Genomic DNA, 23,470 nt, shown 5'->3' on the forward strand with positions numbered 1-23,470 from the left:
GGGGATCATGGGGCTGTAATCTGTCCATCACACTCTTGCACCTACCTAAGCCTCACTTGTTTCTCTTCCCTGGGTACAATTCTTCCTTCTGCTTGGGCCAGGCATGATCTTCAGGCTACACCCAGAATTGGCAAATACCCCAGAGAAGAAAACAGGCGATGATCATCAGCTCACCTTGGGGCTCGCCTCTCTGTGGAATTCCAGTTCCTGCAATCCTCATTGCTTTTACAGCTCTCCAACTTTTAAAATGTAGTTCTTGTGCCCTGGCCAGGGTGGCTCAGTGTGTTGGAGCATTGTCCCATAAACCTAAAGGTTTGATTCCTAGTCAGGGCACTTTTATAGGTTGAGAGTTCAGTCCCCATTTGGGGCACATAGGAGGGGCAACCAATCGATGTTTATCTCCCTCTCTCTAAAAATCAGTAAGCATGTGCTTGGGTAAAGATTAAAAGAATATTTTTGTAATTTGTTGTGGCTTTTTCTAGTTATCCAACCTGAATCAAGTTGCCATGACCTACATAGAAATGGAAGTTGTCAGTAGATTCTTGGGATTTTTATACAATCATGTCACCTGTGAATAATGTTAGTTTTTCCCCCTTTTCTATCTCATGTATATGTGTTTTCTTTTTCTTGCGTTATTGGACTGGTCAGAACTACCTGTACAGTGTTGACTAGAAGAGATGATAGTGGCTTCCTGTTTGTGGGGATGAAGGAATATTCTCCCTTTTATTTTTAGTTTGCTGACTTTTATAAAAAAGATGAATGATTGTTGAATTTAGTGAAGTACTTTTTCTACAACTACCAAGATGATTACATGATTTTTCTTTTTTCTCTTCCTATGGCTTAATGGATGCATCAAAAAAATAAATTACCCATAACCCTACCATACCTATGGTAATAATTATTTTCATATTCCTTTTCATGAATGAGATAATTCTGTACACTCTTCTCTCTCTTTAAACCTGCTATCCATTTAATCCTGCCATAGATTTTCCTTTTTATTTTTTATTAGCAAAGTATATGGAGATAATATTGTTCTCATCCCAGGGACGTGTTTGGTAGAGCAGTCCTTCCAGCTCCTTCCACTATCTTTTTTATATGGGGAGGAAGAAGAAGAAAACAAAAAAACTTTTCTCCCACTATTTATTTTGACATATTTAAATTTTATTTCCTCATTTTTGTTTTTGGGGATTGTTAGGGAGGGGAATGGGGTCAGGGAGAACTGTGGGGGTGGTAATTGGGAGCCGAGGAAGAAAGCCACGCATAATTTGCTTAAGCACCTCCTCCTCCTCCCCTTCCAGTGCCTCCTCTTTCGGTATAGGCCCTGGCTTTGTCGCAGATCATGTGTGTGAATGCCTCTGGGCAAATCACTTAATCATTGAGCTTTTGTTTGTTCACGTGGGGTTAGGGAGAATGGAAAGATTAAATTAGCAGTTTGTAAAGCATATGACACTTGAGAAATGGAGTGATGGTTAGGATTAGTACAGTGGCATCTACCTCACATTTTCTTTTTAAATTTAATCAGTAAATTTTATATATTTTTATTTAATCTTTATTGTATTTTTTTCCATTACCATTTAGTCCCCTTATACACCCCACCCCGCAAATATCACACTGACGTCCATGAGTCCTTTTTCCTTTTTGCTCAGTCCCTCCACCCTGGAGCCTGCTGCCTTTTCCCCACTGGCTGTCATCCTGCTCTCCATCCATGAGTCTGTCCCTCACATTTTCTAACAGCCTGAAGATCACCTGTGGAGGAACGATACTTGGGAAACATCCTTGGTTCCCAAACTACAACTATAAGAAACCTTCTGTAATTAACTGTGCTTAAACCTTCATAAAGTCTATAAAATGTTCCGCGTTAAGTGAAGGCATTCAAAACAGGCCTGCCAAGATGTGCTGCTTTGGCCTGTGGATTATTTTAAGGTGAAGACAATCAAGACCCTGTGGGCTCAAGAGAAACTTTTACCTCTCCCTTAAAGGATTTAAAGTTGAGGCCTTGCCCCTGGTAGTAGTTATCACCAAAAGTAACTTTATGATATACTTATAGGGCAAACTTGTAATTATTATCTGCTTATTCCGCAAATGACCTTCTTCCACTCTGAAGCCCCAAGCCACTGTGCCTAATCCTTAGCTTAGAATGTCATACATACCATTTTTACCTTTCGCTCTCTGAACCTCTTATGCACGTTGGGGTCTCTCTCTCATGTATTTGGGGTTCCTATACATACCTAATTAAATTTAGTTATTTCTCTCGTTAATCTGTCTCATGTCGATTCAATTATTAGCCCACCCTAAGGAATCTAGGGGAATATAGGGGAGGAAGGTAAAGTATCTTCCTCCCCTATATAATCTTGTCACTTTTTGAGTAAACAGCACCAAGATATATAGCACCAAGACTAGAACAAAATTTGCAAAAACACCTATCTCCAAAATGATGCTGCTGTAGGATTTCTTTAAATTGCAACCATCCTTATTCATTTAAGTGTTTGTTTATTTTTTCTTGTAAACCCCTTTCCAGAGGGCACAGAGTTAGAGCAGCTGACATTTTGCCTAGAACAAAGGCAAAGCCTCTCATCAGGGGAAAATAGGGTTTAATTGACTGGATTTTAGATTGTACCCACCTTTGTGAGGCAGCTGGCATACAAGGTATTGGTGTGCTGTAACTGAAGAGCGATGGGTAGACGGGTCCCTGAGAAATGTAATTTTTTTAGCTCAAGTAATGTAAATAGCATTTGGGAATATGGAGTCTTACAACGAGGCGTGCTAGGGCTCATACCATCACTACCTTCACATTCTGCTTTCTGTGGGGAAGACATGTTTGTGGTGTGGTTCCGTTTTCAGGCATTTTCTCCTTGGACACGTCCCTCACTCAGGAGTGCCACAGGGCAGGCTCAGCTTCCACCTGTGGTTTGGGAGGGGGGGGATGGATTCCCCGGAAGGGAGGTTTTGATACATAACTGATTATTAGCATGATCATTTGCCTGTTTGGGTTTATAGGTCATTTATTTAGAATTAGAAATGGATCAGGTCTAACTCTATGTCTGGGACTGTCGTGGGCAGGGAACAAAGGGCAAAATAAAGTTTCTGTCCATTCAGTACACTGTGAAACACTTAAAGAGAAATGAAAAAAAAAAAAGATTGTAAAAGGTCATCTGAAGAAAGGATTATTTGCAGAGAAAAATTTGTTCTTGGTATGAGAATTTGGAAATGACCTACTTGGGAAGTTGTTTTTGCAAACCTGAAATTTAGGCCTTTGCATGTCAAGATAAAAGTCTAGATCGTCTCAGTGGAAGTTCTGTTTGTAGTTCTGTTGATGCCAAGCTCTTGTGTTTCCACTTTCTGCCTTGTGTTTTTTCTCACCACCAGTCCTTTGCTCAATTGTTCCTCCCTTCCTTTTATTTGGCGTGCTTTTACTCATTCTCTTTCCTCTCTCCCCTCTTGGGTTGGTGTGCCCCTCCCTCTCATGATTCTAGTGCGGGGGAGGGGGCGGATAACTGTGTCACCACAGTTAAAAGATGACTTGTTTTCATATCTGTCACTAGACTGGGTTCCTTCAGAGTAAGGGCTGTGGCATATTCATCTTTATAGACAGCACGCATGGTGTAGTGTCTGGATCTTAATAAACCTCCTCAAATATTTGTTGCCATATGGGGGTGCTGGGTGAGCACAGTTAAGAACTGAGTTCTAATTGTAACTCTTTGCTGTGTGATCCTAGACAAGTGATTTAAGGTCCCTGAGCTTCAGTTTCCTTCTAAGTAAGATAGGGGACTAACATCTGGGGATCTTGTTAAAATGCAGATTCCGGCTAAGTAGGTCTCTGGTATCTTCTGATACTTTACATTTTGACAAGCTCCCAGAGAAGAGTCCGAGTTGCTAGTCCACAAACTGCAAAGAAGTGGATAACATCTAATGTCTCTTCCAGGTTTTACCTTCTGTGTTTTTAGTCATTGTTTTAAATTCTAAACAGAATTACCAAACAATGCTGTAATTACTAAATCTCTCCAATTTTGTCAGAATGCTAAACATTGACAATTCTGTGTCTTAAGATGACATTTCCAATGTAGGATAATGTCCCCGAAGTTGAAAGTAATTTTATTGCTTCTAAGATTTTGACTTTGACACGTTAAAAATATCAAGTAAATGTCTGGTAAAGCATTTGATTTAGCACTAGCTTGTCATCGAGAAGTCAGAATGCTTGCTTGCTTGCTCTTTGTTTGGTGCATATTGAAGAACATTTGCAATAAATAAAATTACTTTTGAAGGCTTTATGCTAATGAGGTGAGATGGATAGACATGTGATCTCGTGAGTATAAATACAGAGACAGGCAGGCTGTTGATGAATTCATCAGAGGAGGAGGAGTGCCGGATCATTTCCTTCAGTTCCCCAGGTGAGAATCACATTGTCGTAGGATGTGTTGATAGATACGCTACAGGTACAGCCAGCCTGTGCCTGTTGAATATGGATTGCTGGGGAGGGTCTCGTTTGAAAATGTTGCTATTATTCCTTTTGGCTTTTGCTTCCTCAGGTAGTCATGATACTTGATTTGGGAGCATTGCCAGCTTGGAAATTTTTAGTTGTCCTTGATCTTGTATACAGATGTCTAAAAGTAGTTGGACTAGTTTTTATGTTTGATTTATAGAATATTTCTCTTTATTCTTAGCCACACCAGGGATATTAATCAGACATAGCTTCAGTGCCCAAGTGAGTTACATAATACCTCTGATCATTTTTTTCCTTTATGATAATGAAAATATGGACAAGAGAAATTGAATCCTGAAAAATGTACAAAATGTAGCCTATAGTTGAGGGTGGTGATCTTATTTGTAATGACTGTTTCACCTCCCACAGAATAAGGCAGTTTGTCCTACCAAAGAGAACTGTGTTTCGTCTCTTCAGTGCAGTTGTGGGTTAGCGCTCCACCATCAGTATCAACACCAGCATCATCATTATATTTTAATCACTTGTAACTTTTGGTTTCCCTTAATCACACCAGCTGGGCAAGCACAGTAAAGGGCTTTGGGTGTAAACAGTGGCAATGGAGCCAAAATAGCCTTTAGTTTTTGCTCCCACTCAGTGGAATTCATCACCAGAATTCAACCCCTTCCCTTCCTCTAGTAGAGCCTTGCGGGGAGAAGCGTAGGCATCTCTGTGGTGCACACTGAGCTTTCTCTCTTTAAACTTTTTTTTTAAATTGATTTCAGACAGGGAGGGAGAGGGAGAGAAGAAGAGGGAGTAAGAGAGAAACATTGATTTGTTGTTCCACTTACTTATGCGTTCATTGATTGATTCTTGTGTGTGCTCTGGTAGGGATTGAACTTGCAGCCTTGCACCTGGGGATGCTGATCTGTCTGAGCTACACACCTTGATGCTGCTGTTCTGGATCTGGGGTCTTAACGGAGGCTGCCTCGTGGCTTATCTAATCTTAATGTTGCTGCTGGGTTAGAGCTCACTTTGTGTTAAGTAATTTATATTGAACCCAAATTCTGGTTTTGAAAACCAGGTGTTTACTGAAGGCATTTGCTGCAGTCCAAACAGATTATCCGTGGGGAAATACCTTAACCTGCCTCTGGAGGCTTGGATAGACCATTTTCTGTTACCCTGGGATTTTTTTTTTAAACCACAAAACAGCATTTTTTAAGACTTTGCACTCAGATGTTTCCATCTGCTTTTGACATTGGTCTTAAAAGTGATTTATGGCTTATGAAGTAGAAAGGAGTGGTTTATAATGCCTTTTTACTTATAAATTGCTTTTGAATTTTCCAACAGCAGGCTTATATTCCAAAAATGTTAGTATTATATTTTATATTGTTTTTCAATAAATTTTTACTATAAATAGTAAAGACTATTTATTATAAATAGGGCAAGACTATTAGCAGTACTTCTATAAAGTACTATCTGTTTTAAAAAAACAGTATTGTACCCGTTGTATGACCCATACTACTGATCTTTAATATTCCAAATATTCTTTTCAAAAGAAGATATCAGGGGCAATCTTTTTCTTTTTTTAAGATTTTATTTATTTATCTTTAGAGAGGAAGGGGAGAAGGAGAGAAATATCAATGTATGGTTGCCTCTCGTGAGTACCCTGCTGGGAACTGGCTTGCAACCCAGGCATGTGCCCTGACTGGGAATCAAACCGTGATCTTGTGGTTCGCAGGCCCACACTCAATCCACTGAGCTACACCAGCCAGGCTTATCAGGGGTAATCTTAATAGAAATAAACAAACCTCTTTAGTCTCTCATTTCTTACTCAGAAGAATAGTTACAGATGATTTTAGAAAGGAAGCTTATATGATAAAAGCAAACTGGACTTTTCCAAACCTCCAGAGATTTTAACAGAAAAAAATAAAGCATTTATCTAATATAATTGTATGTCTGTTTATGTGCACTCTGATTTACTTTTAAATCTGATGTCTCTCATTCTTTAAGGAGCAGTCAGATTCACTTCTTTTGTCTTTCAGATGAGAAGCACATGTGTTAGCACAGGGTCATTTTCCTTTATAGTTTCAAATATGTTTTTGGCTTTACTTGATTAGTATATTGACCTACTAATAGCAGCCTTAGTTTTTGTCTCTTAAGCAGTTCCCAACATAGACAAAAATATCATCCACTCTTAGTCTCAAAAACATACGTAGCCCAGGCTCTGGAAATCCCTTACTACACAGTAATCCCCGCATAGCAATAGTCCTCAGGACTTTGTGCTGGTAGTCCCTTCCCATCACTGTAATTCTAGCTGGCCCAGAGAATAAAGGAGAGGACTGTGAGGGAAAGGGAAGGATGTCCTTTGTGAGACAATTTAACATCTCTGCTAAGACCCCTGGACTTGTTCCTGCCCTGGCACTCACCTCTGCACCTGACTACAAAAATTACTTGGAGTCCTTCCAACTTTGTTTTTACATTTCCTACTTTGTTGCCATGACTCATAGGACAGCCCAGATCTCTTATTTTGCATTAGGACTTTGCAGGTTTTTCCTCATTGGAAGTTGTTCCCTATGTTCTGGGCATGTGCATACCAGACTAATAAGTTGTAGATCTGCCCTATCTTTGAATATCATCAGGTTGAGCAATGTTTTTGATGACCCAATAATAATTCTTACACCTCTCACCTTATTAACTCTAGGAGATGCCACTGAAATATGTGGAAAGCAGTTATTGGTAATTGAAAACTATTCTAGGTCAGCCCATTGACCAATTCATGGCCCAACCCATTCTGTCTCAAATCCCCATTCATGTGCTGTCCTAAATATGGCTCTGTGAAAACAGTATTGTTAACATCTCTCTGAAAGAAGGATGGGTAGGAGGGAGGAGTGGAATGATTGTACCCAGTAGATAGACAGTAAAAAGTTTCCTCCAGGTATATATTTTTTAATTTGGCAATGGAATATATGTGTTTTCCTGATGTGTTACTTTGTTCTTTAAAAAAAAAAAGCCACATTCTAACAATTAACTTTTTTCTTTTAAGTTTGCAAAAAAAGACCTACAGCAAAATGAATAATCCAGCTATCAAGAGACTAGAAAATCACATTGTCAAATCTCCAGAAGATAAGCGAGAATACCGTGGGCTAGAGCTGGCCAATGGCATCAAAGTACTTCTCATCAGTGATCCCACCACAGATAAGTCATCAGCAGCGCTTGATGTACACATAGGTACAATTTAAAATTGTCAATAAAGCTTTGTTCAGTTTCATTGACCTAATACTGACATTTATTAGAACTTTCCGTATTTGTGCAAAGAAAGACCCACCTAACGGTTGCCAATTTAATGTACCTTACTTTCTGCAGGAGCCCTGTATGTATACTTGTACAGGTACTGGAAACCTACAGTTGTCTAAGTTAAACAATCTTACATTTATCAAGAGTATCTTGTTAGGCTCCCGGCTGAGGTGACCTAGCAGCAAGGACATTCATTCCCATCCTTTACTGACAATTCTAATGCTTTTACTTTTGTAAACTTGGTACACCAGGAAATATTGTATTTCCTAGATTTTTCTGTGCACACACATTTCTTCCATATTTAATGCTGTTTTATACTCAGGTTGCTTCTTATCAATATGTACATTTAGTGAGGCATGTTTTTCTTTTTTCTCTCTCTCTGAAAAGCTTTTGTTTAACTCAGTGGCATTTTAAAATTGAGAAAATAAAGTAATAGTCACCATTTGTTGAACAAATAATTATTGCTGAGCACCATGTAGTAGGCTTTGCAAATATCATCTCATTTTTATTCACACAGCTCTAAGTTACATATGTATCGAAAAGGGACTGAGGCAAGATGGATAAAGTATCAGTCTCAAAGTTTCACAGCTAACCCCCAAACCAGTACTCTATGCTATATTGTCTCCTGAAAAAAATAAAATAAAAATAAAAATAAAACCAGTAAATCCAATTCTTTCCCTCCAATGTGTTGTGCGAGGAACCTAATGTCCAGAGAGGTTAAAATCTGCCCAAGGTCAGCAACTAATTACTGTCAGAAGATGGGGCTAGAACTAAATAATATCATTTTAGAACAGCCATGCTTAACTTTCTGTAACTGTGTGGTTGGAGATATCATGCTAACAGAAGTTTCACATCATCTGTAACTTGTCCATACTTGGTGTCTTTCAACATAAAAAATGATTTATTGTTTATATGTGTTTTTCTGTTTTTTCAGGTTCGTTGTCAGATCCTCCAAATATTCCTGGCCTGAGTCATTTTTGTGAACATATGTTATTTTTGGGAACAAAGAAATATCCTAAAGAAAATGAATATAGCCAGTTTCTCAGTGAGCATGCAGGAAGTTCAAATGCTTTTACTAGTGGAGAGCATACCAACTACTATTTTGATGTTTCCCATGAACACCTAGAAGGTGCCCTAGACAGGTAATGCTGAGTACTCTATGAATTATCCAGCTTTGTGCACTGATCACATTAATACTAGCAACAGTAACAATTACTATCTTTACAAAAATGTCTTTATAGCTTTATAGCTTAACAAAAGTTATTTTAATCAGTATCTTTTCCCCTGGGTTTTGTGAAATAGAAAAATAATAATAAATGATTTCAAATATTTACTTTTTTGTAGAGAAAAAATAATGGTGTGACTTCAAGCAGCCTGCAGGCCTAATAGAATATTTTATTGACTTATAAAATTCTCACCAGTCCTTCCCATTCTAACTGGTATTACAAATGAAGCAGGCAATGAAGAATAAACTGTAAAAATGCAGTGGATCTCTTTTCAAACATATTCCTGTTCCAGAATGCTAGAATGTCAATACTCTGTTCTCAAAAATACTTAGTAGAGACAGAATGTTTTGACCTGCAGTTTTAACCCTGGGGCCACTTTGTGAAAGTATTTTCTATGGCAGGCTCCCTTAGGCCAATTAATTTCTTGGTCAATTTTCTGTAGAGCTAACAATTAAAATTTTTGTCATATCAGTGATTTGATTCATTATTAAAAATGTAATTTTTCTTGGTAAATTTTTATAGTTTTTTGTGTTAGCAAGGTGTACTCTGAACCTCTTTAGCAGGTCTGTAATGAGTTTGTGCAGTGTTAGCAGTTGTCAACTTTATTTGCTTATTTATATTAATAATAGTCATTCTATTTTTTAAGAAACCTAATAGTTTGAATTTTTCCTTAGCTCAGAGAATATTAACAGGGTAAAGACATGGGTTCAGGATATGTGACTGGGTCAGAGTAGCCTGTTTCTTAACTTATTCTAACTTATGTTTCAGTCTTTAGGCAGCAGCTTTGAGGTATAGTCATCTTTTATATGTATTCCCAGAAGACTAACATTAATGAGTTCCCTGGGATCATACACTGAATTCAATTTCCTGCCTTACAAATGGTACTGCAGATGTTCATATAATAGATCTCTGTATGATGGAGGATGTATGTTACTTGGCTCAGAGTGAAAAAACCGTTTGTATAAGGGCATCTTTTTAAAAAAATTGCTTATACAGTACTGTGTCATGATTGTGACCCTTACATGGTTCAATCCAGCTACAGTATGTGGCTGTTAGGCACCTTTCCCAGCCTGAATATATTGAGGTAGGTAAAAGAGGTTACACGTCCAGAAATAGCTCTGTTTCAGTATATCTTTGATTACAGACTACAGATTGATGGATATCTCTTTGGATTGGTATATGTAGAGTACTTAGCATAGTATTATATCCACTATATACCTAAAATAAATGTCAAATAGTAGTAGCCTCTTTGACAACTGGACTGCATGAGGTGCCGTGGCGTAGATGTTACAGTTTCAGGAGTCTCTCAGATCCTCTGAATAGCAGTGCCATTCAGACTGACCCTCTACTCTTGACTTCATCTGAATTCTGGATCTTCTTTCTATAAGATGGGGGCTAAAGTTTCATAAGAAGAATCACTATGAAATCATGATATAAATTGCAACCTGATATAGGAAAAGTTAATTTATTAATTAAAAGTATTATACTTAAACTTTAGTACTACTATTAAAGAATAGCCTCAAGAAAAGCATATTGGTTACTAATATTAGAGTTACATGCCATGTTATTTGTTGAATCACTGCTTATTAAAATTTTAAAATACTCAGTGTTTTGTAGGAGCTCATAGTTATGGTAGTGAGACTACTGCATCATAGGTTTTTCACTCCATTTTTTTCACTAATGAAAGTAGGTTTGTTTGTTATTCTCCAAAAGAAAAAATTTCAAAGAGCCTTTTAAAAGTAGGTCACTTAGTTTGTCCCAAAATATCTGAGTCTTAGTGATACTGCACCTAAAACTATGAATTTAAGATTTATGTGCCTAAGAATGATCACCTACCTTTTCCTTTTTTGGAGAATTAGCCATATATAACAAGGATTTTCATAGATATGCCAAATCTCCATAAGTCTGCCTTGATTTTGCTTTTGTAGCATTGTGATTTATAATAAGAAATATATATTTGGTCTTCTTTTTCTAGTCCTGATTCATAACTCCTAAAACCCTTGCAAATTCCTAAGTGATGAGAGCTGTAAGGATGTCATTTGTTATGTTTTCGAGGACTTTGGGGAAGCTTCTAGGTAACCTGAGAGAGGGAGCGTGTGATTAGGGAGTTAGAACTTGTAGTCCCACCTCTGGACCTCCACGGAGGGAAACGGGGCTGGAGATTAGGTTCAGTCATCAATGGTCAATTACTTAGTCAGCCATGCCAATGTAATGAGGCTCCCTAAAACCTCAAAGGAATGGAATTTGGGGAGTTCCAAGGTTTGACCACATGGAGATTTGGTGAAAGAGGTGTGCCCAGAGGGTGTGGAAGCTCCTTTGAGCACATATCTTGCCCTACGCATCTCTTTTATTGGGCTGTTCCTGAGTTATACTTTTATAATAAAGCAGAAATGTATTAGGTTGTGGGAGAACTCCATACTGCAGAGCTCTCCCAGCTGCCTGGGATGAGAATAGGACTACCAAAACTCGATCTGTTTGTGGAGAAAAGGCTGGCTAATCTCACAGAGGAGAAGAGTCCCTCGTACCTTTTTCCTTGGGCTTTTATTGAGTTTAGCTTGCATAGGAATACATATCAAAGAAAGGAGATGTGGTTTACAGATAACATTTCTGGGATCACAAGGGTCCTTTTGAATCAGGGTCTGGTGACCCCAATTGGCCATAAAATCTGGGGAAACAAACTCATTTTGTGTTTGGACCCTAAACATTTAGTATACATGAATTCGAGGGCATTCTTAGCAAAGCAGGTTTCACAGGATTTAATGTATTCTCTCTCAGGACTGATTGCCCCCAGAAACCACCCATTCCAGCACAGGGCTGCACTCTCCTCCAGCATTGCTTCAGGCCTGAGGTCAGGATGGGGAAGCAAGGCAGTCCAGAGATTAGGAGACTTTTTACAGATAGAATGAGGACAAGTTCTTCCCTGATGGCCCCTTCATGACTGTGCCTGTTGTAGGTTGTTCTTTCTTTGAGGAATCTTACCTGTCATTTGCTATCCTCCAGGGGCCAATCAGGGGTGAAGGGGGCAGAGGCTGCACCCTTTCCAAGAGGATAAGTTTTGTCTCTTTAGTGGCTTATGGTCTCACAGTCTCTTTGCTTAGCCCTAGCTGTGGGACCTTCTCACCTGTTAGTGAGGTTACAGCTTCTGAAACCAGGCAGGACGGTTCCCTACATAAGTAAAATGTTTCTCTGAGCTCTGTGAGATGCTTTGGTAAATTAATTGAACTGAGGAGGAAGTTGTAGAATCCTTGGATCTGTTGTTCAGAGGGTTGGTCAGAAGCCTAGGTGACAACCAGACTTTCAATTTGTGTGTGAAGGGGACAGTCTTGTAGGACTGAGCATCTGATTTTTAGGTAGATAGTATCATAATTGAGCTGAATGGTGGCATATTCAGTTGGTGTCAGAGAATTGTTTGGTGGTATAGAAAAAAACACATGGGAACTGGTTTCTGAAACAAAGGTGTTAATCTTTTTATATTTTCACTAATTACATAACATCTTTAGAATAGATTGACTTCTGAATTTACATATGTCCAGTACGTTTTCTTCTATTTGTGTTACTTTTTTCTTAGTAGCAATAGTAATTTTTATCTGGTTCTGTAGATTTCACATATCCTATCTGTTAATTTTTAAACATTTTTGAAGGCCACTTTTTGAAAATAATAGCTTTCAAATTATGTTTCACACCCTTAGGTTTGCACAGTTTTTTCTGTGCCCCTTGTTCGATGAGAGTTGCAAAGACAGAGAGGTGAATGCAGTTGATTCAGAACATGAGAAGAACGTGATGAACGATGCTTGGAGACTCTTTCAGTTGGAAAAAGCTACGGGGAATCCCAAACACCCCTTCAGCAAATTTGGGACAGGTTTGTCAACAGCAGCTTTCATGCATTAGTTCTCCTTGACCTCATTTAAACCCATGGCCTTTTTTCATAGCATTGCATTTTACAGTTCAGAACTCATTTTACCTACATCATTTTTTATAAACTCACAGTCTGGCACTGAGAAGTGTTATGTTATCATTATTTCTTTTATTTCTTAAACCATGCCCTGTACTTAAAGTATCTGCCTAGTACCAGTGTAGGCACCTATATTATGTAACTCATGACCTAAGATTCAGCTGAAGCTTAAGTGTATGGGCTCCATGGAGAAAGTGATAAGTTATTGAGAATAGTGGCCAAATATGAAGTGAGTTTGTTGGGTAGGAAGGTATAGAATTGAATTCAGAGATTAGAAACAATAATAATGAAGTTCCAAAAGCAGAATGTCAAACCAGAGTTAGGTCCTTGCCTTGGACTTTGTACATAATACTCAGGGTAATGTTCTCAAAATTGTGGTAATGGTGACCTAAGCATTTGCTCTATAGAGGAGTACTCTGGCCATTCCATTCAAATTGAGACCTAAATGTTTAAGGATCAGAGTGAATAGAGTTGTGAATAAATATTAACCGGAATTTCAAAGGGAGAACATAGTGGATATTTTTATTCTAAAGTCTACTTTCTAATAGAGATTAAAAATATAACACTTTTTCTCCCACTAAGTTCTTCTAGATGGGCTTATAATCAAATTAACAGAAACAGATTAACAGGAGAAAATCAAATTTTAATAAATGCATACAGGAAACTCATAAGCATGAAAATTTCAAAAACAATGAGGCAGCACTGGGTATATATGATAATTTGAACAAAAGAGAAAAAGTGAGGGGAATAGGGTCTTAGATTTCAGAAGTGAGGTGACTTATAGGTACTTGAGGAAGAGGGGAACACCCACGGCAGGAAGGTTCTTGCTGGACAGCTCAGACAGAAGGGGACACAGGCTAACAATCCCCTGCCTGAAGCCCTCCTATTTACCATACTTAATTCAGATTAAGCTAAAACAAAATTCCCTCCTTGGAGTAGGCCTTTCTGTCTAGATCTCATAGGCAAGAAGGGGAAGGGTCAAAGGTTCTTTCTGAGTCTTGTTTCTTAATATACAGCTTAATATCAATATCCCAAAGCAGCTTCGGATGGCAAAACTTTGATCCCGGCACTTCTAAATAGAAGTGCTATTTTTAATGCTCACTTCAGGGCTTGTTGATTCCTCCTATTCCCGTTGCCTTCACCTCTAAACATCTGCTTTCATGGCAGTCAGCTATGGGGATGGCTCTGTGTGAGATACAGTGCTATAGGAGATGCACAAGGCTTCAGCTCTCAGAGTGCTACAGTCTGGAAGGAGATTAGAGGTGGGGATGACAGGGTGTAAAACCAAAAATGAGTGTGGAGAGTCTTGATTTTATACTTGTGCCCTTTTTTTAATTTAGAATTTTTTTAAAGATTTTATTTATTTATTTTTAGAGAGGAAGGGAAGGAGATAGGGAGGGAAATATCAATGTATGGTTGCCTCTCATGTGTCCCCTGCTGGGAACTGGCCTGCAACCCAGGCAATGTGCCCTGACTGGGAATCAAACTGTGATACTCTGGTTCGCAAGCCCGCGCTCAATCCACTGAGCTACACCAGCCAGGGCAAATTTAGGATTTTTTTAAACTAAAATTGTTTAAATATTTAATCAGTACTAAAGTATTTAAAGTAAAAAATAAAAAGTCTCCCTCTTCATCTATTCCTGCTAGTCCCACTTAACAGCTGTAATTGTTGTTAACAGGTTGCTTTGATTTAAAAAATACTGCTTTGGGATTATAAAGTTACATATAATGAATAGATTGTTTAGTTACTTTCAAATTTATGCTTACCATCAAACCTTGGTTCTCAGGCATCTCCCAACCTTGAATAATCTGTTTCTTAACCAAGTTGTTTGTGGAAAAAAATGTCTCAGTTGTTAAACAAAACTTTGGTTCTTGACAAACTTTTCATGCTGATACTGTATTTCTAATGGGAAAAAAATGATTTGGTTTTTGAACAAATTGTTTCTTGAACGGCCTTCTGGAATGAATTAAGTTTGAGAACTAAGGTGCCATGTATTATGTAAGTTAACTTAAGAGACTTTAAAAAAAGATTATAAAGAAAGGTTTCTGAGGAGTTTCCACCAAGATGGAGGCCTAGGTAGAAACCTTTCGCTTCGTCGCACAACCAAAAAGAGGATAACAACCAATCTAAAATCAATAAATTACCAGAAGTGCCAGAAAATCAAACTACATGGGACTCCGACAACCAAGTAATTAAAGAAATAGTCCAACAGACCAACCAGACCGGTAAGATGGGCGGACAGAGAGAACCTGTGGCAAGGTGGTGGACAGCGTGGGCGGGGCTGGCTAAAGGTGAAACAGACTCAGGGCTGGACCATGGGGGTTTCACAGTGGGAGAAACTCCCAGTCTCACATGAGAGTCCATTGGAAAGTGCGCTAGAGACGAATAGGCAAGCCACACTGTCTCCTCTCTGGCCGCTCCCCCACAAACAAGCTGCACAGCAAGGACAGTTGCTCTGCCCTGTGGCATACCTAAGGCCCAGCCCCTTACGGCTTATCAGGTGCCCTGAGACAAAGAACTAGGCCCAAATGAAAGAACAGAGCAAAACTTTAGAAAGAAAGCTAAGCAATAAGGAGATAAGCCAACTTATCAGATGGAGAGTTCAAAGTCCTGGTAATCAAAATGCTTACAGAACTCATTGAGCTTTGTCACAAAATGAAAGAGCAAATGAAAGATACCCAGAGTGAAATAAAGCAAAATATTCAGGGAACCAACAGTGACAGGAAGGAAACCAAGACTCAAATCAACAATTTGGAACAAAAGTAAGAAATAATCATTCAACCGGAACAGAATGAAGAAACAAGAATTCAAAGAAATGAAGAGAAGCTTAGGAACCTTTGAGACAACCAGAAACATTCCAATATCCAAATTATAGGGGTGCCAGAAGAAGAACAATAGCAAGAAATCGAAAACTTATTTGAATAAATAATGAAGGAGAGCTTCCCCAGTCTCCCAGGAAATATACTCCCAGGAAGTCCAGGAAGCCCAGAGAGTCCCAAGGAAGTCGAACCCAAAGAGGAACACACTAAGGCACATCATCATTAAGTTACGCAAGATTAAAGATAAAGAGAGAATCTTAAAAGCAGCAAGAGGAAAGGAGAGAGTTACCTGCAAAGGAATTCCCTTAAGGCTATCAGCTGATTCTCAAAAGAAACCTTACGGGTAAGAAGGGGCTGGAAAGAAGTATTTGAAGTCTTGAAAGGCAAGCACCTCTATCCAAGATTACTCTGTCCAGCAAAGCTATCATTTAGAATGGATGGGCAGATAAAGTGCTTCCCAGATAAGGTAAAGTTAAAGGAGGTCATCATCACCAAGCCCTTACTATATGAAATGTTAAAGGGACTTATCTAAGAAATTGAAGAATATCAAAAACTATGAACAGTAAAATGACAAACTCACAACTATCAACAAATGAACCTGGAAAAAACAAAAAACAAAAACTAAGCAAACAATTAGAACAGGAACAGAATCAGAGGAATGGACATCACATGGAGGTTGTTCAGTGGGGAGGGGAAGGGGAAGAATGGGGGGAAGGTATGTGGAATAAGAAGTATAATTGGTAGGCATAAAGTAGATGGGGAAAGGTCAAAAATGGTATAGGAAATAGAAAATTCAAAGAACTTATGTTTACAACCCATGGACATGAACTAAGTGGGAGAATGCTGGAGGGTTAGGGGGTACAAGGCAGAGGGGGAATAAAGGGGGAAAAATTGGGAAACCGTAGTAGCATAATCAATAAAATATACTTAAAAAAAAAAAGAAAGCTTTCTTTCAGTTTGGATACTGTACTCTTATATACCCAGTAACAGCCAAGGAACTAGCATACCTTTACAGAATTAGAATAAGTTTTAAACATTGCAGTTAGAAGCAGTGATTATATTCTTTAGATTTATATACTCGGCACTCAGTATCAGTGTCATTGCTAAGGTGAATGAATACTCTGGTCCCTAAAATGTCTGTGTAATGCTGATTTGTTTGAAAAGTGGCTTTGCAAAAGAATGTCAGTGTATGAAGGATATGAAGACGGGAATGTGAGTTAAAAAAACTTGTTTTCAAAATTATTATACCCAGTGATTGTTGTCCTTTAAGTAGTCGGTTTGGTAGGTTACACCAACAATGCTGCTATTGTGCAGAACGTGTTGGAACTCTGCTTTGGGAGTTGCCTTCTTTCAGAAAGCCTCACTGGTGACAAGTCATAACCAGCATAATCAAGAAGCAGCCACAAATGTTCCAGAAATAAATCTAGTGAATAAAGTGAGTAGTGTTACTTTTTGTCCCAAGTAAAGAAAAATTTGAAATGTCCTAAGGAACAGTTTCAGTAGTGATTGGCAAAGAGAAACATTGAATGGCCATTCATGTATGGGTGGGGCTTGAGGGCATACTGGTTTTTGTAACCACTAATAAGGCCAGCCGGTTAGTCAGCAAAGGATGAAGTAATGTAAACAGCTAAGAGGTGACTAAGTCAGTCTCAATACAACGGGACAGAAAATGTGATTTAAGTAGTGCCAATGCCAAGTTACCATTCTTTCTGATTTTAGAAATCAAAACTAACATTGAATTTTTTGGAGTAGAGGTTCTGTCATTTTTAAAGTCAGAAACATTTGAAAATATGATGAAAGCTTTAGCCCTAGAAATTACACATACTGAAAATTTTGTAAAAGTGATCCTTCAAGAAGAGTCTTTGTCAGAAATTCATGCTTAATTTATTTCTGTTACTTTTGAGTGAATTTAGATGTTTATGTGAATGTGAGCTGTTTTGCCCATCAAGGAATTATGACTTATTATTTTGATATTACCAATATTTAAATATAAAATATTTTAAAGAATGTTTGAATAATATTTACATTAAAATATTAGGGAAAGCTGGGTATTTTTAAATGAACAAAATCCAAGTACTGTGTTATTTATTTTTAAGAAAACCTTATAATGTTTTTCATGCTTCAGAATAGTATGTAGATCAGTAGCTTTAAAACTTTTTAAAACAATCCACAGTAAGAAGGATGTTTTACTTAGCAACGCAGAGCATACAGATACATGTTTGTGAAAGCAGCTAAAACAAAAGTTTTACCAAACAATGGCTATCTTACATCTTGGGATATAGTCTGATACCCTCTGTTACATTGTTTCTTTTTTAAAAATTCTAGTCTGCCAGTTCATTAAACTTACTTCATTACTATTGAGTGGGCCCCAGTCCACAGCTTAAGTAAACAAAAATCATAGGCAGTCATTTCAGTAAACAGAAAAAAATTTGATAAAACTGAGCACTCATTCATGAACAAGAAGAAAACAAAACCCAAAAACTCTTGCTCTGATAAAAACTTATGTCAAACATCGTGATTAATGAAGTTTCAAAAGGATTTCCATTGAAAGTCAGAAACAAAACAAGGATACTCTCTAATCGTTTTTTTGTTCAACTATACTACAGGTACTAATTATTGTAGTAAGTTAAGGAGGAAATGTGATACGTAAAAGATGGAAAGGAAGCAAAAGAAAACTTTGCTTTTTTTCCCTATGATATACTTGTCTGCATAAGAATATTCAGGAAAACCTTCAGATCAACCATTAAACACAAGATAATTCAACAGATAATTTAAAAGAAGAGAAACACACTAAAATTGTGTTCTTCATAGATGCCTAAATATTCAACAAAATACTAGCAAACCGAATTCAACAGTACATTAAAAAGGATCATATACCATAAGCAAGTGGGATTCGTACTAGGGATGCAAGGGTGGTTCAACGTCCTCAAAACAGTGTGATTCATCACAACAACAGAACCAAGAATGAAAATCATATGATTATCCCAACGGGTGCAGAAAAGCATTTGATAAAATTCTATGTCTGTTTATGATAAAAACTCAACGAAGTGGGTATAGAAGGAACTCAACCTCAACTTGGTTAAGGCTGTATGTGACAAGCCCACAGGTAACATCATTCTCAACGGTGAAAAGCTGAAAGCTTTTCATTTAAGATCAGGAACAAGACAAGGATGTTGACTCTCACCGTTATTCAGCATGGCACCTGGCCACACCACTGAGACAGGGGAAAAAAAGGCATCCAAACAGGAATGGAAGAAGTAAAACTGTCACTATTTGCAAATTACACACTGTATATAGGAAACCCTATATACTCCAAAAGAATCCACCAAAAGATGATAGAATTTAGTAAAGTAGCAGGGTACAAAATTAATTTACAGAAATCTGTTGTGTTTCTGTACACTCATAGTGAACAATCAGAAGGAGAAGTGAAGAAATTAGTCCCATGTACAATTATATCAAAAAGAATGAAGTATTAGGAATAAACTTAAGCAAGGAAGTGAAAAACCTGTTCTCTGAAAACTATGTGACTTTGAAAAAAGAAATCGAAGAGGACACAAATAAATGGAAGGATATACAGGCTCATGGATTGGGAGGATTAATATTGTTAAAATGACCCTACTACACAAATTCACAGATTCAGTGCAATTCCTATCAAAATAGTAATGTCATTCTTCTCAGAGATAGAACAAATAATCCTAAAACTTATATAGAATCACAAAAGACTTCAACTAGCCAAAATAATCTTGAGAAAGAAGAATAGAGTTGAAGTGTCAAAGTTCCTGATGTAGAGTTGAAGCTACAAAGTTACAGTATTCAACATGCATATAAAGCAGTATGGTATTGGCACAAAACAGACACATAGATTAATGAAACAGAATACAGTCCAGAAATAAACCCTTACTTAATATGGTCAACTAATTTATGACAAAGGAGGTAAAAATACACATTGGAATAACAACAGTCTCTTCAACAAGTATTGTTGGTACAGGTACATGCCAAAAAAAATTTTTTTAAAGCAAGTGGACCACTGTCTTAAAGGATAAGAAAAACTCAAAATGGGTGAAATTGAAATTCCTCCTGGGTGGTGCACAGGGAATAGGGGGTATAATCCCAGGTGGCGGCTGTGTGCTCTCCCCGCCTCATAGCCATGCCTCACAAAATTGAGGAAATCAAGGACTTCATGCTCATAGCCAGGTAAAAGGATACCACATCTGTTAAGATCAAGAAAAATAGGAACAATGTGAAGTTTAAAGTCTGATGCAGCAGATTCTTTTATACCTTGGTCGTCACAAAGGGAAGGCCAGGAAACTGAAGCAGTCCCTGCCCCCAGGTTTGGCAGTGAAGGAGCTGAAATGAACCAGGCACGCCGATCTATATTAAAATGCTTAAAAAATTTAAAAATGGGTAAAAGACTTAAATGTAAGGCCTGAAACCATAGAATTTCCAGAAGAAAACAAAGGAAGAAACTGTTTGGCGTTGGTCTGAGTAATATCTTTTGGATACATCTATTTCAGCAAGAGAAAAAAAGCAAAACTAAACACATAGGGCTACATCAAACCAAAGAGCTTCTGCACAGTGAAGACAACCTTCAACAAAACAAAAAGCCACCTACTGAATGGGGGAGTATATTCACAAGTGATACACCAATAAGGGGTTGATATCCAAAATGTATAAGAAACTCATACAACTCAACAAAAAAAATAAGCAATCTAATTGGAAAAATGGGCGGAGGACATGAAAAGACATTTCTCCAAAGACATACAGATGGCAAACAGACATAGTAAAAGATGCTCAGCTTCACTCATCATCAGGGAAATGCAAATTAAAACCATTATGAGATACCACCCCATACTAGTCAGACTATCATCAATAAATCAATAAATAACAAGTGTTGATGAGGATGTGAAGAAAAGGGAATCCTTGTACACTGTGGAGGGACCGAAAACTGGGGCAGCCCCCACAGAAAACAGTATGGAAATTCTCTAACTAAAATAAATATACCATACGACCCTGGCAGTTCACTTCCATGTATCTAGCCAATAAACAAAACTAATGATTTAAAAAGATATATGCACCCCTATGGTCATTGCAGCATTATTTACAATAGCCAAGATGTGGGAGCAGCCTAGTTGTTCACCGACAGACGAATGGATAAAGAAGAGGTGATACGTATATTTATTCCATATATAATAATTTCAAGTAACCATAGATACATTAATGTAAACCTTCAGAATCTTGGGTTTTTAGAGAACCTGTGAGATTTTTGTGATTATAACTATCGTAACTCTTGTAACTTGACCATTTCCTGAGAACTTTATAAGACATACAGTTGAGATAGCTATAATTTCTCAAACAGATTTTTAAAACTTCAAACTTAGTCTTTCCCACAGAATGTAAGAAATAGATGGCTGACTTCAAGAAGATAAATTCTATTTCCATGAAAATCAGTATATATTTTAATACCTGAGTTTATAAACTTTTTAAAAAATAGAAATTAAATTGTTACCATTGAAAGTATAAAGTAGCATTTACTGAGCTTTACAATTTATAAAACCCCATTCTTATCCATTATCACTTTTCTTAAGAGTCACAGTTGAAGTTCAGGTGCTATACTGAGCCTTAACATTGATTATTCATTTAGTCCTCACAGCAGTCCTTTGACGTTGGTTCTGTTATTCTTATTTATAAATAAGGAAATGGGTTTATAGAGGTTAAGAAACTTGCCTGTGTCCAGTAACTAGGAAACCAATGAGTCAGTGATTGAGCCCTAACTCTTAACAATTAGGCATGCATCCACATTACCGCTACTTTACAGGTAAAGTAAATGAGCCCTTGGAGATATTTGGAGACTTTTCCAAGGTTGCTTAATTAGAATGTGATGGAGGCAGGACAAGAAACCCTGAGTGTCCCATGCATCCATCCAGTGCCTCTCCCAGCAGGCTCAGAGTGGCAGTCTCAGTGGGTCAGCAGCCCTGATACTCTGAGTCCACTGTGGGAGCTCACTGTAATGATGGCAGAGCCAGAGAGGTCGGAATCAGGATGTTGGTAGCAGCATTTTAATTTGATACCAATGACCCAGCTGAATTAGCACTAAATTAGGACAGTGTGTGTCTAGAGACTGAACTGGGATTTGTTATCCTGGCCATATTCACATTGTTCTCTACACATGCATTCCTAGGTGGAGGAAAGTCATCCGGACCTTTTACTGAGCTTTCTTCCCTACTTGACGGCCATGGTTTCTGTGACACACCCAGAAGCCCGGGGTGCTTTTCAAATTCAAATCATAGCTGTCGTAGCTGCTGTTTGTTGTGTTTATTTTCTGATACATCAAATACAATGTTAAATACTTTCAACGTTTTTACAGATTTATGGTTGGTCCTAAAAGAGATCGGTACCAACACATTTGCCAGACTATTCTCTACACTCCTTAAACATGAACATTACAGATACAGTGTGAGCACCTGATGTGTACTTTTCCGATTGCCTTTGCCTCCCTGCTCCTGGCAGATAACCACTATCTTAAGTTTGGTGATTATCGTTCCCATGCTTTTTTAATAAAAATATTGCTAGTCATGTATTTGTCTCTAAGCAATATGTTGTGTAGTTTTTTAAACTTTGTAAAAATGGTATTTTATTGTGAGTAATCTATGCTACTTGTATTTTTTCCTTTAATGATATATTTTTAAGAGTTATCTGCATTGGTGAGTATACTTTTGATCAATTTTTTATTTTAATTTTTGCTGCTATTTGAATAATTAATTTAATTGTGTACCACTATTTGTCATTTTCCTGTTAATGGAACAGTGCTGCTGTGAGCAATCCTCATACACATTTCTTAGTACACAGAGGTTTCTAGGGTACTAGGAGTGGAATTACTGTAGAGTAGAACATGTCCATCTTCAGATTTAACAGATACTGTCTAATTGCTTCCTGTAGAAGATGATTCCATTTGCATTCCCTCAGGCAGTGTCTGAGTTCTCATTTCTCTATGTCCCTGAATAGCACTTGGTATCATCAGACTTTCTATTCTCTTTATTGAATGTTAAATATTGCCTTATGCTTTTTTACATGTATTTTTTCCTAATTCCATGCAAGCCTGCCAATGTCAGGATAAGAGATCGAGCCTCAGAGAAGTTAAATGACTTGTGCAAGGTTATACAACCGGAAGGGGGTTTATCCTGGATTAGATGATAGTTCCACCGACACAAAAGCCTGTGCCTAGTCCTCTGCACCTCCCTGGGTGGGGAATGGGGAATCATAGTACCGACAGCAGTAGAGTCTACTCAGTAATTTATGGACCGACCAGTGATGGAATTCTGTGCATCATGTCCTGCTTTTTCATTTCCTCACCTATTTCTTGAGAACTTCCAATGGCTAGCTTTCCTGTTTTTAGAAAACAAAAGAATTATTATAAAAGGGTTAGTAAACACAATAGCAAGCCTGGCTCTGGCCCATTTGTAGCTGGTATCCATGTGTCTCTCTCAGTGTATTGAGAACTGCTCTTTCTGACCCCGAGAGAGGCGTAGTGGAGAACCTTTTCCTCTTTCTAATTCAGGAGCTTCTAAGGATACAGAACTGCCGCTCTGGGATGTGTTTCTAAATGGACCACCATTTCCTTTTTGTCATCATGTATTAGGAAGACTGAAAACATCCAGGCAGTAAACAAATGAGCATGTAGATTTGTAGAATAGTATCTGTTTGTGGCTAAAAGCTACTTTTGAGAACAAATGCGATTGTCTCTAGTTATCTGCCTTGCCA

The 23,470-nt window shown here is 37.9% G+C and overlaps 1 protein-coding gene and 1 pseudogene across 6 annotated transcripts in view; both read left to right on the forward strand.

The window, feature by feature from the left end:
• The window catches only part of IDE (insulin degrading enzyme), a 97,115-nt gene that overhangs the window by 29,273 nt on the left and 44,372 nt on the right, over positions 1-23,470 (forward strand). For all 6 annotated transcript variants that reach the window (XM_037156619.2, XM_037156617.2, XM_037156618.2 and 3 more), the window contains 3 exons: positions 7,464-7,648; positions 8,649-8,856; positions 12,630-12,799. In XM_037156619.2, the coding sequence (XP_037012514.2) occupies positions 7,464-7,648; positions 8,649-8,856; positions 12,630-12,799 (563 nt within the window). The remainder of the gene's footprint in view (positions 1-7,463; positions 7,649-8,648; positions 8,857-12,629; positions 12,800-23,470) is intronic.
• Positions 19,474-20,898, forward strand: LOC119057725 (60S ribosomal protein L38-like; annotated as a pseudogene).

Source organism: Artibeus jamaicensis, unplaced genomic scaffold (genome assembly GCF_021234435.1).
Source record: "Artibeus jamaicensis isolate MK-2021 breed Jamaican fruit bat unplaced genomic scaffold, CSHL_Jam_final contig_332, whole genome shotgun sequence".
Lineage (NCBI taxonomy): Eukaryota > Metazoa > Chordata > Mammalia > Chiroptera > Phyllostomidae > Artibeus > Artibeus jamaicensis.